The sequence below is a fragment of the Cotesia typhae genome, unplaced genomic scaffold (assembly GCF_013202065.1).
Source record: "Cotesia typhae breed Kobodo isofemale line unplaced genomic scaffold, CoteBio_Ctyphae contig_65, whole genome shotgun sequence".
Taxonomy (NCBI): Eukaryota; Metazoa; Arthropoda; class Insecta; order Hymenoptera; family Braconidae; genus Cotesia; species Cotesia typhae.
The window spans coordinates 2,071,866-2,088,074 of NW_027423762.1; the positions used below are offsets into that span (position 1 = coordinate 2,071,866).

General features: G+C 27.9%; 1 protein-coding gene across 2 annotated transcripts in view; it reads right to left on the reverse strand.

The window, feature by feature from the left end:
* Window positions 1–16,209, reverse strand: part of LOC141532623 (uncharacterized) — a 167,769-nt gene that overhangs the window by 34,330 nt on the left and 117,230 nt on the right. The window contains exon 3 of one of the 2 annotated variants that reach the window (XM_074251068.1): window positions 11,801–11,851. The exons of the other annotated variant lie outside the window; for it this stretch is intronic. Coding sequence (XP_074107169.1) covers window positions 11,801–11,851 — 51 coding nt within the window. The remainder of the gene's footprint in view (window positions 1–11,800; window positions 11,852–16,209) is intronic. 2 annotated transcript variants of the gene reach the window in all.

The following is a 16,209-nucleotide window of genomic DNA, read 5'->3' on the forward strand; positions in this document are numbered from 1 at the left end:
TACAAGAGATTTAAATGGAGTAAAGTTAATATTTAACGTCGACGTCGTACAGCCGTCACTGTCAATTATTATTTTTATTCTATCCTCGCTAACTACCCCACGTTCAACGGCCTCTTATGTACTACATACTCAGTATTCAGTACTCTCTGCTCCAAAGAGTAAAATGAGTCAGGTTAAACTACAGTCAGACAGACTCAGCAGCATCAGAGGACTCTAGCTCTTACTCTCTTGCTTTTAAATTTATACACAGTGTATAATGTATTTTATTTTATTAATATATTTTCATCTCGCTCGAGCAATAGTTTAATGATGTAGCTTCAACCAGCAACAACAGCATACCAGCATTACATCCAAAGTTGATATGACACTGAAGCTGGGTATTATATGAGTACTTGTAGACTATACGAGTCTAAGTACACGTCCAAGTGAATCTATTGTTCGTCCGTCAATTTCATTTTACCAACTACCACTACAGCAATGGACCGATAGTTAAGAGCCGACCACTTTCCAACAGAGCTTTTTATTTTATATTTTCATTTTTACTCTATTTTTGTTATTCATATATTCATCTGTCTTCATAAAAATTATCTCATTAGAATATAATTTTTTTTTAATTTCCTCTTATCAATATCAACCGCAATAATAAAACATCGATAATAATGAAAAATTGGTATAAGTAAATGAAAATGAAATCAGGAGACACTTCACTATTTTTGGATTTTATTTAAAAAAAAATAAATATTTTTTTACATCCAGAAATTTACAAAAATTATGATTAAATTGTAAAAAAAATTTTTTAGTATAAAATAAATAACACTGAAGTTGATAGACTTAAAAATTTTTCTTAGAATTTTGTAGCAATTAAATTATTAAAAAAAATTTAATTAAAAAGTTTCACATGTGAAAATTAATAAAAATTTCAAGTGAAAATTTTTAGAAGCATTTTTTTTTATTGTAATTGATTTGTTAAAAAAATTTTTAAAATTGACAGCTCACCGCTAATTCCAGTATTATTAAAATAATTGAATGAATAACTCAAAAAATAGTCAGATGTCTGATGATTTTAGTATCATATAATCTAAAGTAATTTCGACATACATTATAGATTATTAATTATTAACTGTAACGATAAATAAATGTGAATAGTGTAAATAATTATTTGATCAAATGGTTAATAACTGTACTCACATTATTGTAAAGAGACTTTAGTTTCACGTGGTTAAGAGCCGGTACATCCACCATGGAACACTTGAGTAAAATAGTCGTCGTTTGACTCGGCATTATTAGTTTTTTTTTTTTTTTTTTAATTTCGTTTTCGATTATGAATTTATAGTAATTATTATTTTTTTCGTTATCGTGACGCTACACAAATTCACTGTTGATCTATTGTAATGTTTTATTAACTCCTTAATTTATTCTTTAACGTGCAATACATACATTGACAAAATTACTATTATAAATATAAAAAAATTTTAATTTAATGTATTTTGCAAAGTACGACAGTGGAATATGGCAGTGTTATTTTATTTCCGGTTTATTTATTTTTTACAACGGCTTTTTTCTTTACGCATGCGCAATCTTTTTATTTTCGCGCGAACTTCAATAGTAAACTAGTTTTATTTGAGTTTGTAGTAAAAACAATTATTATTAATATTAATATAAAAAATTGTTTGTATAAAAGTATAAAACCAATGAACTATTCTTATTGTTACGAAGAAAACAATGATAAATTGAAAACATTAGTAACTATATAAGAAACGCGACATGCGGACAAAAGGCCGAAGGCGTTCTATCGCCTTGCCGTGCCTGACTGACTGACTGACTGGTTTGGTTTACACTCGCAGCTCACAGTTACTTTGAAACTGAGCGGAATAATACCTCCCTTCCTTCTTCTCTCAATGTAACTCGAAGCGCCCTCTTCCTCATTACAACAACTCTCTACCAATGATCCTTTGCTTATTATCTCTTTTTGTCTCCATTATATGTCTACATACTGTCTCGTACTTGTTTTCATATCGTAATATATCGCTGTTTTTATCATGAGCTTATTTAATTAAAATGGGAGATTTAAATCTATTAATTTTTTCGCCCTATTTGTTTACTCGCAAGAGTACTGTTTTTTTAATTAATAAGTATTATTATTTAGAATTGTTATCAAATTGTTGTTTATAAAAACAATTGTTTTGAGAGATAAAAGTTTCTTCAATGAAAAAAAAAAAAAAATACACTGAAAAAAAAATTCTTGACTGGAGTGTAAATTTTCTTGGCTCAAGAAAATATCAAGAAAGATTAAAAATTTCTTGAGCCAAGAAAATTTCTTCTTGCTCCAAAATAACTTTTATTTTTCTGAAAATTTTCTTTGCGCAAAAAATTTTTTTTTCGTGTGTAATAATAATAATAATAATTATTATTATTATTATTTTGCTATTAAATGCTCAGGGGGGTTATCCCCGAAGTCCGATTCTCCGAGGGCCCAGCCTGAGCTCCATCCGTTACTGCTGGACCACTCCGCACAACAAGGCGGTTAGTGATCACAGCAGGCCAAAGTCATTTCCCTTAAGAGACGGAGAGAACCAAGTAAAACAGCCTTCTGCATCCTAACTGCCAAGAACTCAGCTTTTGATGAGCAAGCTGGAACTTTGGCAAGTGAGGATACAAAAGAGTGTTTCATCCCTCCTAGGACGCCAACAATCAGGACGACAAGCTTGACACGGTAACCTGGGTAAAGTTTGCCAATTTCAAACGGGAGATCCTGATATATTTGTCTTTTGTGCTCTTCTTTAGCTGAGATGTTGTATTCAGCCGGGGCCGAGAACTCAATGACATAAATGTCACGAGTGGCCTTGTCGAAGAGCACAATATCAGGTTTGTTGTGATCTATCCGCTGGGTTGTTGCAAATGGCATGTTCCAATAAATTTTGCAACTGTCATTCTCAACAACCTGGGGAATATCTCCTGGCAAATAAGGCAGCACTGGTGTCACGTCAATACCGTAGCAATGACGAAGATAGTAGTACAGTACTCTCAGGGCAGCATTGTGACGCTGGATATATGCACCTCTCGCCAGCACTGGACATGCCGACAAAAGGTGCATAAGCGTCTCCGGATGTTGTCTACACCTCCTACAGGACGTGTCCGGAAGCTGCACCTGGAGCACCTTGCTACGGTACTCAAGAGTGTTAATGACACCATCTTGGCAGGCAAATATGAATCCTTCAGTCTCGGACATCAGGCCAGCTGACTTTAAGAAGGAAAACGTCAGCTGGGTGGACAAGCCATGATCACGCACGTGTTTAAAGAACACGCTGTGCATGGACTTGTCCATCAGTTCGCCAAGGAGTAGTTTTTCCTCGGCGTTCCTGATGACGCTCTTAAATTCCTCCTTTCGAAGTTCCATAAGAGCGTTTATTTCTCCAAGACCAAGGGTTCTTGTCGCATATATTGCTGCCTTATACAAGAATGACCCCTTATGCGCATTTTCATGTTTATATACAATTTGCATAAGAAAGTCATCCTCGTCTGCAGTGAAATTGACAACTTCGTGTGTTAAACCCAAGACCAAACGGTCGTGAAGCCGCTCCAAACTCTGCAAACCTCTCCCACCGATGGACCGGGAGAGGTATAATCTGGCGACTGATGAATTGGAGTGCATGCTCCGATTCATATTAATGATCTTACGGGTTTTGATGTCGAGATCTCGTAAATCCTTTCGGGCCCATTTCAGGACACCGAAAGAGTATAGTAAGACTGGGACAGCGAGCATGTTAGTAGATGAGACTTTGTTTTTGCCGGAAAGTTCGGAGGACCAAATTTTCCGGAGTCTCCTAACATATTCGCTCTGGAGAGTTGTTCGGACTTCAGAGACCGCATGCATGCGGTGCTCTTCCATTCCTAGATATCTATACAACTCCCCGGCGTCTAATTGTCTTAAGACACTCCCATCTACTAACTCGACATCATCATCAGTATCAGAGCACTTACCCCTCGCCAGATGTACGACCGCACACTTGTCCAACCCAAAAGACATTCCGACATCTCGTGTGTACTCTGCTACGATGTTGAGGGCTGCTTGTAGATGATCTTCATCAGCACTATATAGCTTCAGATCATCCATGTAAAGCAGATGGGTGATCGAATATTTTCGATCACCCGGAGGCCCCACAGAGTACCCACGAGTTTTACGGAGAGCAACAGATATAGGCAGCAGTGAAATGCAAAACAGCAGAGGGCTCAAGGAATCGCCTTGGAAGACCCCTCGTTTGTATTCTACAACTCCGGTTACGTGCAATGCGTTTCCACTTCCAATGTGAAAACGCGTTCGCCAGAGCTGCATTGTACGCCGAATGCATTCCACTATTTCGGGATTGACTCCCAGGCATTTGAGTAGATATAAAATCAACTCATGAGGAGTTGAGTCAAATGCCTTACGATAGTCAATCCAAGCCATTGACAGGTTGCGTTGATAGTCGATCCCATCTTGTAAGACGCATCGATCCACTATCAGGTTCTCCTTGCAACCTGACAGGCCTCTTTTACTGCCACGTTGTTCATATATTATTATTATATAATAATTATAATTATTATATAATTATATTATATAATTAATTATAATTATATAAATTATTATTATTATTATTATTATTATTATTATTATTATTATTATTATTATTATTATTATTATTATTATTATTATTATTATTATTATTATTATTATTATTATTATTATTATTATTATTATTATTATTATTATTATTATTATTATTATTATTATTATTATTATTATTATTATTATTATTATTATTATTATTATATAAGAGTAATTTGTTACGAAATATAAAGACTATTAAATATTTAATTACACTTTATTAATTATTTTTTAAAAAATTTTACCATACATTTTTCTCAACTCAAAACTAATTATTTTTTTTTGTAAATTTAAAAAGTTTATCGCAATTCAATTATTTCTTGAAGTTATTACGGAAAATCTTTTGTTATTATATTAAGGCTAAAATATTTAAATTGACTGAAAATATTTTGAAATTTCAAAGTTGATGGCTCATATTTAAATAATTAAGTTAAATTATTACTATATGCCTTTGGAAATTCAATTATTGATCGTAATTATAGTAAATTCTTTAGGAAACTAAAATTATGGTTTTATTTTTACTAAAGTATAATTTATTTTTTAATATATGATACTTACATTGTAACATGTAAATTAAAAAACCAACAGAAAAAATTTTGTAGCCTATTTAAAATTTAAAAAAACTAATATCAAATAAAAAGGTCGATGATAGCAATAATATTGAGGATAAATTATTCAAGTACACTAAAAAAAATTTTTTAATTAAAAAGTTCGAATTCAAAAAACTAAAATCAATAAAAGTTTAAACTTTAAAAAGTTCAGAATCTCAATGTTAGAATTAGTTAAGTCTTAATTGTCAAAGTTCATTCCACTTAGTTAATTTTAGTGAACTGAATTTTCCGAAAGTTTTTTAAAGCCAAACATTTTTTTTACCTCTAAAACTATTTATATAAAAAGTATATACATCTGTTGGCATATAATACAACACAATGCATTATTTTCTTTGTAACACCAATAGGTAAGTACTGAACAAATATAAATTGTTTGAAACTTGTGAAGCTTTGTAGTTTGAGCACAGTAGTTTATTATGTTGGAGTACACAGAAAGATGTCGAATTAATAAAAAAGTAAAATAAAATAAGCAAAATATGGTAAACGTTGCTTTGTGTACACTTTCGTGTAATACAACAGCTGTACAAGTGTTTTATAGTCTTAATTTTAGTTGTCTTGAGGGTAACCCACCAACCCGCACGTAGTTGTTCTCATCTATACACGATCTGTAAACCTCAGTCATTATTCTAATATTCCTAAGTGGTAGTTTCTATGCTTCGCCACTCTACAATCGTTTACTTTTTTGCTGTCTAGAATATAATAGAGGGATGTGTTTTATTTTTGCATTGCAAGAGTTTATGAATGTGATATTTTTAATTTTACCATCACGTTCATGTCCATAAGATGATTCAAGTTTAAATGACTAGGTTACTCGGTAAATTAATGCTTAGAATTTTTTATGAAAAATTACATGATTGTTGAATTAAAAATAAACAAAAATACATTTTTTTTTAATGAATATTAGTTATTATTTACTTAACCTTCATTGTAAAAAGTCATTGGTACTATTTATTGTTTTAAAAATCGCTTGTATTCTTTTATTGTCGTCTCAAAAGATAATCATTATTTATGATATTTGTTTAATTACTAAAATATTATTGCCGAGATTATAAGATATATATAGATATATATAATTTAATGCAAATTATTACTTTCTTGTAATCCGATGATACACGTGCTTGATTTTTTTGAGTAGACGTGAAATCCAGAGAAACTCAAGCGATTAATTTAATTTCCCAGTCAATCGATTACGAACTTATCAATGCATCTATTCCGCGAAGAGTTAGCGTTTACGCTTGCGATCATCAGTATCGTCATTATCGTCATCATCATCATGTGTTCATATAGTTGGTTCATACCGTATTACTCATTTAAACAAGAAATAATTAACTAGTTGTGATACATTTTATGACTATAAAACAATATTGTAATCAAAAATGCCATGTCAAGTTAACCAGCTTTTTTCATTAATATTATTTTTATTTTCTATATTGAAAGAGATTTTCCATGAGTGCAATCACATAATTTATCATTTTTCACTATATATTCAGTATGAACTCAAGCGAGAATTGCAGAAGCTATTGAAAATTATTTATCATAATTCTAAAGTAAAGATAATTTTTTTTTATTTCAATTTCTATGCATCAGAAAATTCTTTCAGAGATATTTTGAAAATTTACATTTGCATCCATGAGTAGATCGTAATATTTTTTATTTTCATGTTCATTAATTGAAAAAGTTGGATGATTTGTGGACAGAACATTAATCGTGAGTTCTATTTTTACATTACTATTCTGATGGACTCTTTTAGTGTTGAAAAATTTTCAGCTTCTATTCTTTCACTTTAGCGGTGTGAAAATGGAGTGGGCGATTTCTACCAGAGGTCAAATCCTTCCTGACATCGACGGTATATTGTCAAGTCAACTGATTCTCTACCGACGACTACAATAGTCACGTATTATTATTACATGTATATTACGTACATACAATGTGTGATGAGTTAAAAATAATTTATCTTTAACGGGATCAACATTCGACCTTAACCTCAGTTTTGGAAATGCTAATTATCCCGTTGTATATATAATTGTTTCACTGTAACTGCTAATGTGATTAAAAAAAAAAAAAAGTCATTATGTTTTGGTAAAATGAATTTTTTTTTTTAATTATCTGCAATTTGTATTAATAGAAAAATAAATTTGATTCGAGAAAAAAAAAAATGTTTTGCTAAGGGCATTATTTTAAAGACATTGATCATTTTGAATCAAACGAAAATTTTTTTTTTCGATTTTTTATGTATGTTAAAAAAAAAAGTTGGCTCGTTAGAAGAGTGGTCCAAGCGTTTTATCTGACCGAACATATATTTATATATGTATATATTGGTCACCTAATAATATATTTATATTAAAAACAATTTTTTTGTTCAAAAACTTGATTATAAATTTTTTAAGATCATGTTCTTGGTTCAATTTTTTTATCAGTGAAAGGATTAAAAAGATGGAGTACTTTTGACAAGGCGAATTATGAACAGTAAATTTTTTTCAAATTTTAAACATACGAAAACTGTCCCAGTTACATTTATTTATTTATTAAAATTTAATCTCCATTTATATATTGTGATTCAAAATTTATAAAAGTTCGTTTTTTTTTAGTCTAAATATTTTTTGTATGTTTATGAAAAATTAAACTTTTTATGACTGTAGTTCTCTAATTATAGACACACTTAAAAAAATTTAATTAATCGAAGAGAACAATTCTTGAACTAAAAAAATCATCTTGAAGGATTTCTTTGCCTCAAATTAATATGAAAAATTCTTGAATCAAGTGAAATTTACTTAAACCAAGAAAAATTTCTTAGTTAAAGATTTTTTCTGTATGATTTGAGACAATTCAACTATTGAAAATGATTTTTTTGGTTCAAGAATTATCTTCCAAAGTCAAGTTAATTTTTTTCTTTCAGTCCATAGATTAAATCATTATCGCCAATTTAGCTTATAAATAAAGGTATACAAAGTTTAAGAATGTTAAACGTTCTATAGATTGAGGTCACTTCAATTATGTTTGATTGAAGTGCGAACGTGTAGTTTGTTGTTTGTCGGTTACTTATTTATTTATTCCGATTGATATCATAGTTCTAAAACAAAAATGAAAATCAAGATTAATGGTGATAATTGAATAGGGGGACTATTAATAATTGAGTGAGTGACCAGAAAAAATTGCCGGAAATATAAGCCATGACTCGTCGACCATGAATTGACCATGTTCAAAACGGTATTCTATGACTCTGTATTCTATGAATCACATACATTTATGTTTGTATTCTGACCTGGCACTAAGGATTTAATTTTTATTATCAGGTTTTCTGGGTAGTGTTTACATAAATTTTATTATTGTTCCCAGGTAACACTTTTATTGTTAATCAAAAACCAGTAAAAGTAATAAGTTAAGTAAATTAGGTTTAATTTGAGAAAATTTATTTTATGAACAATATAAATTTATTTGCACAAAAGAAAGATCTTGGAACTTATTGCATCGGTAATTTATTTATATATTTTTTTTTATCTTTAACCGAGAGGCTGTACATTCAAATATATGGTGATGCAAAAAAGCAACAAAGTGGGTCGTCGTTTTGGAACACATCCGAATAATTGCCAGTCGTATAAAAATTCTTCTGGGGAAACGTGTACAAGAGAAATGCATACTGAACCGTGAAAATAATAACAATAATAACATTAATTTATGGTATTATAAATATAACGCTACAGCGTTATTTGACAATAACTATTAAAGATTTATAAAATAAAAAATACAGTTACATGTATAATTATAAATTTTAATGAAAGGTGGTGATACTAAACATCTTTAAATGAAACTATCTCTTTATTTAATTTTAATTTGTTTATACTTTAGCACAAAATTGAAAGTTATTCTTAATAAATGTGTGTTTATGAGTTTATATCAAAATAACTACAACTGTCGTAAATATACAGCTTTCGCTAATTTTAATCTTCATTAAATTAATATTCATCCTATTCGCGAGTTTTCATATTATATTATATTAGACATGCGTCATGCCAGTGTATAACTTCCCCTAGTAAATAGACATGAAGTCATTTACTCCACAGCTTGTCGTTAAAGTTAATTATTTTAAATCACTTTCTACTGCCCTACATTTTCTTTTAATATACAAATTTACTAAAACTACTGTTGCAACTATTAACCATGTACTAGTTTATTTTTTATATTTTTGAACATCATCTTTTTGTCATTATACCAAGGCCCAATATACCAATGCACGCGAGTAAAAAATTACGACAAAAAATATTTCAACATATTGCTGACCTTGGACTAATATTTGATATATATATATATATATATATATATATATATATATATATATATATATATATATATATATATATATATATATATATATATTTACATTTTTTATGTTAAATAAATTAGTAAAAAGTCAAATTTTAAAATAGACTAATTACAAAAAAATTGAACTTAATTATCTCAATCTGTGTAAAAACAAAATGATTAATAACCTGAAATGATAATGATCAGTGATGAATTGTTTTTTTGAGAAAATAGAACTAGTCATCGTGCAAATGTATAAAGATTGCCAGGTTTAAATTGAAGCTGATCAAGGTAGCATTACAGGATGACTCACACAAACTAAATGAAAGAGACAATACAAGATTATAGAGACAAGAGATTATATGAATGAAAATAATGACGTAATAAGCGAGAGTCTCCGACATCAGCGTGTCACTCTACTCTTTTTATTTAACCAGGTGATAAATTTATTATATACGTCTTTTCGTTGCAAGTTGCACCGTTTAAAACGTCAATGATTAAAATGTGAATGGACCAATTGCAGCATATATATAGTAAATGAGATTTATATATGAATGAATAAATTATTTATTATTGAGGATTTTATTATTATATACATAGATATAATACTAGTTTTTATTTCGGACGCTGCTTCTATTCTAAAAAGTCATTGGCACCAAGACACCTATTGTTGATGTGTCATTTCATAATTTTGATAAGTATTTTATAAAATATAATTTTATTTTTAAAACACTTCGAGTGATGTATATTTTTGGCACAAAATTATTTTCAAAGAATAAAATGTGTTAAAATAATATTGGTAGATTACTTTTATTTTTATACAATACATATGATCGAGAAATAGAAGTATCAGCTATGAGATTAAAAGAAATAAAATTCGTATCCAAAAATAAAATTAGATCGCTAAAAATTGCCGTAACGATTAGAGAAAATATTTTTCTTTTAAAATGAATGTCATTTATTCTCTATTTTGAAAAATAAAATATTCAGTGGTGCAAAGATTAAATTTTGTATTAAAGTCATTTGATAATTAAAAATTAAAAGTTTTTGTATAGTGTTGTTAACGTATTAAACAATGAAATTTGAAATTTGAATATTTTACGCCACATACCGTGATGCTTGTTTTATTAAAGTAAAATTTTCTCTTCATCTCCATTAAGCGTGATGAAATTAATGCGCATGAGTGAGGTAGAATATGGTTATTGGACTTAAAAAATTACCGGATGCTGTATAATTTATATTTGCACTTTCAGTGTAAAATTACATTTAGTTAAAGGGATAGATTAGTAGCAGCGAAGGTACTTTTCCTTTCAAAATTAAATTTAACTCACACAATTTTATTCTATACCCATTGCTAATTAATTTTTCTCTTTTCGTTACAAAATTTTGATTTGTTTTTTCACAATTTTATTGTTTTCAATCACCTTCAAGATTTCCTATGATGGAATTATTTTTTAAAACGACGTAGTAAATTGAAAACAGAAATAAACAATGCAAAAGATTCGATAAAGAACAAATCAAATTTTTTAACTTTGCTATTTTCTCTCTAAAATTAAAAAAAAAAAAAAAGCCCTCAAGCGTAATTTCTCAAATTAATATAATTTTTAATTTTCTTTTCATGTTCATCAAGAACTAAACTCTGTAATTAAGTAATTAATAATTCAATATACATGAAAAGTATTTCACACGTCATAAATTTATTTTATAAAATAATTCATGCTTTTACAGGGTACATAATTTGAAACTAAAAAATTTTCTCTGTCGTGAGTAGATAATAAAGAAAAAGGGAAAGATAAAATGATTATAACTGGAATAGAAGTAGAACATCAAATTTAATAAATCCGTCTCTCACCCACATCTATAGAATACTATTATCAAAGAACCGAAGAAAAATGTATGCATATATTTTATTATAGTGTATACAACTATAGATAGTAAAGAATTGTTTCATTTGTGATTCATCGACATTATTTCTATGCATTCTCACTTACATCGAAACTTTCTAAAGAGTAAAAGGATAAAAAACACTAAAATAACAAACGATAAAAATTAGGGTGTGTCTCATTTACCGTACTTTAGAATTATTCTAATCAGTCATATTTTATAACATTTTACTAAAAATTTTCTGAATCTAAAAAAACGAAATGCATCATACCTTGTGAATCGACATAAACCTCTACTTAAGAACAACTAATTAATAATTGCTGATGCATCTACTACTTTCAAACGCAAAATTACGACTCACCCTCCCTTTATCTTGGTGGATAGACGCACGTTCTTTCGATCTCCTACTCACCTGTAACAAAGTAAAAAAAATTTTCTTGTTTAATTATAGTTTTTTATGGTTACGACTATATTGGCTACAAATTTCCCTTTTAATTAATTTTCTCTTTGCAAGAAGTTTCTTTTTGAAAACTACGGGCGAACGTTTAATTAAAAATAGCTTAAAGAATACACATGCATATACTGCGATAAATAGAGACAGTTGAAGCAAAGTTGACAGTAGGTACGACCAACTAAAGGATCGTCGTTCTACAACTTGATAGATTTTTATCATCGCTTTTTATTGGTTTTCTTGTTTAGGGCAATTATTACATTATTATTTTTTTTTTTTTGTTTACTAAGTTATAGGTAGTAAAAATAAATATAAAAATCATAATGGTTATAATAATACAATACACAAGAAAATTTAGTGTCTTTAACTCATCCTCGTAGTCATAAAGTTAAAAATCTAAATAAGACTAACTTTCATGTAAAAAAAAACCTCGTAAAGTATATAAAATTTTTTATCAGCCTGTCAATGAGCCAATTACTTTAATCGCATCATTAAACTTTAACGCATTAAAGTCAAATTTCAAGTTCATTTAACTCTTTCAGATGACTGTATGCTGAAATGTCAACGATTATTTTTAATCAATAATTAATAATTCAATTAGCTTTTAAAATTTATCGTGAAGCAAATTGATGAGACAAGGGGTACAAAAGATCAATCGCTAATGCCCAATCCTATATAATGTTATAATCCTGATCCTGATATAATACCGTAGGTTCAGTATGTTCGAATGAACTCATCTGGGTAGATGCATGCATCAATAATTGCTCGATAAACAGTATTTCCCATTGTTCCAAGAATTTTATCATCAGACATCATTTGAGCAATGGATCATTTTTTTTTATAATTTATGGACGCTTGATTATTTTTATCAGCGACCTCTCACTCTCACACTTTTATATTTCTCTGATGGTGATAAAAGTACAATCATATTTTACTTTGAGTTTACGGAAAAGAATAGATATAGTACCGGTAAATTTTTATTTCATCAATATTGCAGTCATCGAGGTCAATAGATAAGACGATACAAGACAATTCAAAGCTTCCGACATATTTTTTTATCTTTTCATGTAAAACAATAATTAACAAACCATACAAACATACATAAATATGTATATTTACTTTTTTTTCGATACATAATTTTAATGACTAAATGATTTATTGATCGGAGATTTTAAACTAATTAATGAGATTATTTAACGTTTAATGAATTAACTATTTAACATTTTTTGTAAGTTTTCAGTCAATTAATTTTATCTCTTTTATGAACAAAGTAAGGAAAAAATTGTTCACGATACTTTGACCTGACTATAACTCATGAAATTAAATGTTTAATCACTGTAATTTTATTATATTAATCTACAAAAAAAAATAGTAAACTAATGATGGATGTTTTAATTGATTACAAACTAACTTAATGAATTCAATAACAGCTGAGAGTATTTTCATGTAAAAAAAGGAAACTCTATAAAACTTTCACTCATAAAAAAACGTGGTAATAAAAAATTTTATATCATTGCGTAGAAAAAAGTCATTTTTTAATTTTTGTATAAAACGGATAAAATTTTTATAATGAAATTAAAGTATAGATATTAAATTCGCAAGTTTATTATAATTAAATAAAGTGAATTCAACCGAGGTTAATAACATTAGTACGATTTATTTAAATTATTAACGACCTACATCAACATGTTTCTAATCAGAATCACTAAGCTGAAGTAACAAAAAAAGTATATTATGTGCATTTATAATTGATTGTAGCTATTAAAATAAAATATAAATAGATCGGCTTGTTGTTGTAGAAATGCATGTAGATAGAAATTGAACATGCAAACGGTATCGATAAGTAAGCATTCCTATGTTAAAAAACATGGATCAAACGTTTATGCATTATAATTTATAATTATTTTTATTATCGGATGAATATATTAATAAAAAAAAAAATTAGAATTTTTATTGGATACGTTGATTGCGTGAACTTTTTCTAGAGGTAAATCGTGAGAACGAATGTCTATGTTTTTAAAAAGTAAATGTGAATTTTATGTTTATACACTGAAAAAAAAAAAAAAAACTAACTTGAATCAAGAGAAAAATTCTTGTACCAAGAAAGTAATTTTGAAGAGTTTAATTGTCTTTAATCAAGATGAACAATTCTTGAATTAAGTAAAATTTACTTAAACCAAGAAAAATTTCTTAGTTTAAGAATTTTTCTTCAAATCAAGAAGATTAAATTCTTCAAAATTATTTACTTGATTCAAGTAAATTTTTTTTTCTGTGTAGAAATTTTTTTTTTGTCAAAAATATCATTACAAAAAAAATGAACAAAGTTGAAATTTTTTTGTCACATAATTTGTGTGTAGAAAAATATTTGTGACTTGATCAGATATCTGTCAATTTTAGAATAATAAAGATGTAATATTAATTTTTTACACCAAAAATTAAATAGTAGTATTTACGCTTTATATAAATATTTAAATATGTAGAATAAAAATAATTGAATATATATAAAATGAAAGTAGTATACTTTGATAATTAAATAACTGAAAGCTATATTTGTTAATTAAGTTCTCTAAATATTAATGTGGGTGCAATAAGATAAAATAATCAACAATCAATGATCACATTAATCGATCAATTATAATTGATCGATAATTATCTCCAATGTCACTCATAATTTGATGGGTATTATTAAATAGGATTATGTGCCGATAAACGGACAACGACTTTTAATCAATCTATTCCATACAACATGTTGGTATGATCTTGATTGAATAGCGCCTCAATTCAATATTCTATATCATTATTACTATTATTAGTTTCGAACAAAAGTTAACTGCATTCTCACTTGCTCATTAACTCATTCACTTACTCACTCTCATTTATGATTAAGTTTGAAATTCTGAGCGAACTTTGATTTGAAATTTTGATTCATCGACAGTACATGGAGTTATTCACATTGTTGTCGTTGATGATTCATTAACAACTATTAAAGTTAAAACCAACGCTATTATACTGTATCTTTTATGAACTATAGGTATTTTCAATAATAATAACAATAACAATAATAATCACAACATTTAAACTCAATGCTGTAAACCTAAATTATTAATTGTTATAAATGACTTTGTACTATGGCCTATTTGTGAATAAATGTCAAGTACATATAACTTGAGTTATCAAGCATAATGCGATAAAATTAATTACCTTTACATTGTTAGTATCTAATTAAATAAATTTCAACAAATGTTAAGCTTCATTTTTGTAACAAATTATTTTTTTATGTTTTATCCGTTATAAATGTAGGAAAAATTCTTATGTTGACATGGAAATTTTTCCAATGTTAACATGGCAATTTTTTCTTTATTAACATGATAGAAATATCCATGTGACAGAAAAAATTAATTTATCACTAAAATTTATGTAACTTAATTTAATAATCACAAATTTACGTAACAATGTTCTCATTCGAGCAATTTCAGATAATTTTAAAGTAAAACAGTGATATACAGTCGGTTTATGATAAAAAAATTCGAGGAAATTTTTTTCAAATTTTGCTTTACATTTTGAAACAATTAAAAATCCAACAGATTGTGGACGGTATCGCTTAAATTGCCATTACTTTTTCAAAAATTGACTTATACGGACGTTTTTTTTTCAAAATTTTTTTTATTGAATGTTCTTTTTGTGATAAAATAGAAAATAATTATTGGAACCTATCTTCGTCGTTATTTTTTAGATTTTCTGAAAAAACTCCGAATTTCTCGATGATAAACATTTTTAATTTCTTTTTCTTTCTTTCAAATGAAACTTTGAAATTTTCTACAAATATCCTGAAAATTTCAGAATGGTGTTTTTCGATTTCTATTTTTTTTTCATGTCATAAATGAATTTTTCTTATGTCACATGGATATTTCTATCATGTTACCATTGGAAAAATTACTATGTTAATATTGGAAAAATCCCTATGTTTTTTCGCCGTGTAGGCAAAATATATATATATATATATATATATATATATATATATATATATATATATATATATATATATATATATATATATATATATATATATATATATTTTTTTATTTATTTGTAACTTTTAACGTTTTCCAACATCACTCGAAAATTTCCATATTTCAGTATGTAATAAAGCACTATCATGCGTTAAGCTTTTTGAAATATCAGCGATGCGAAAAGTACAACCTAAGAGTTTCATGGATCAAATAATTTCATGAAAAAATTTACCGAAAGCTTTTCATATCATTGTGATGTTTTAAAAGCTTTTTTATGCGCAACGTATAAAACAATAAACAAAAACCAAC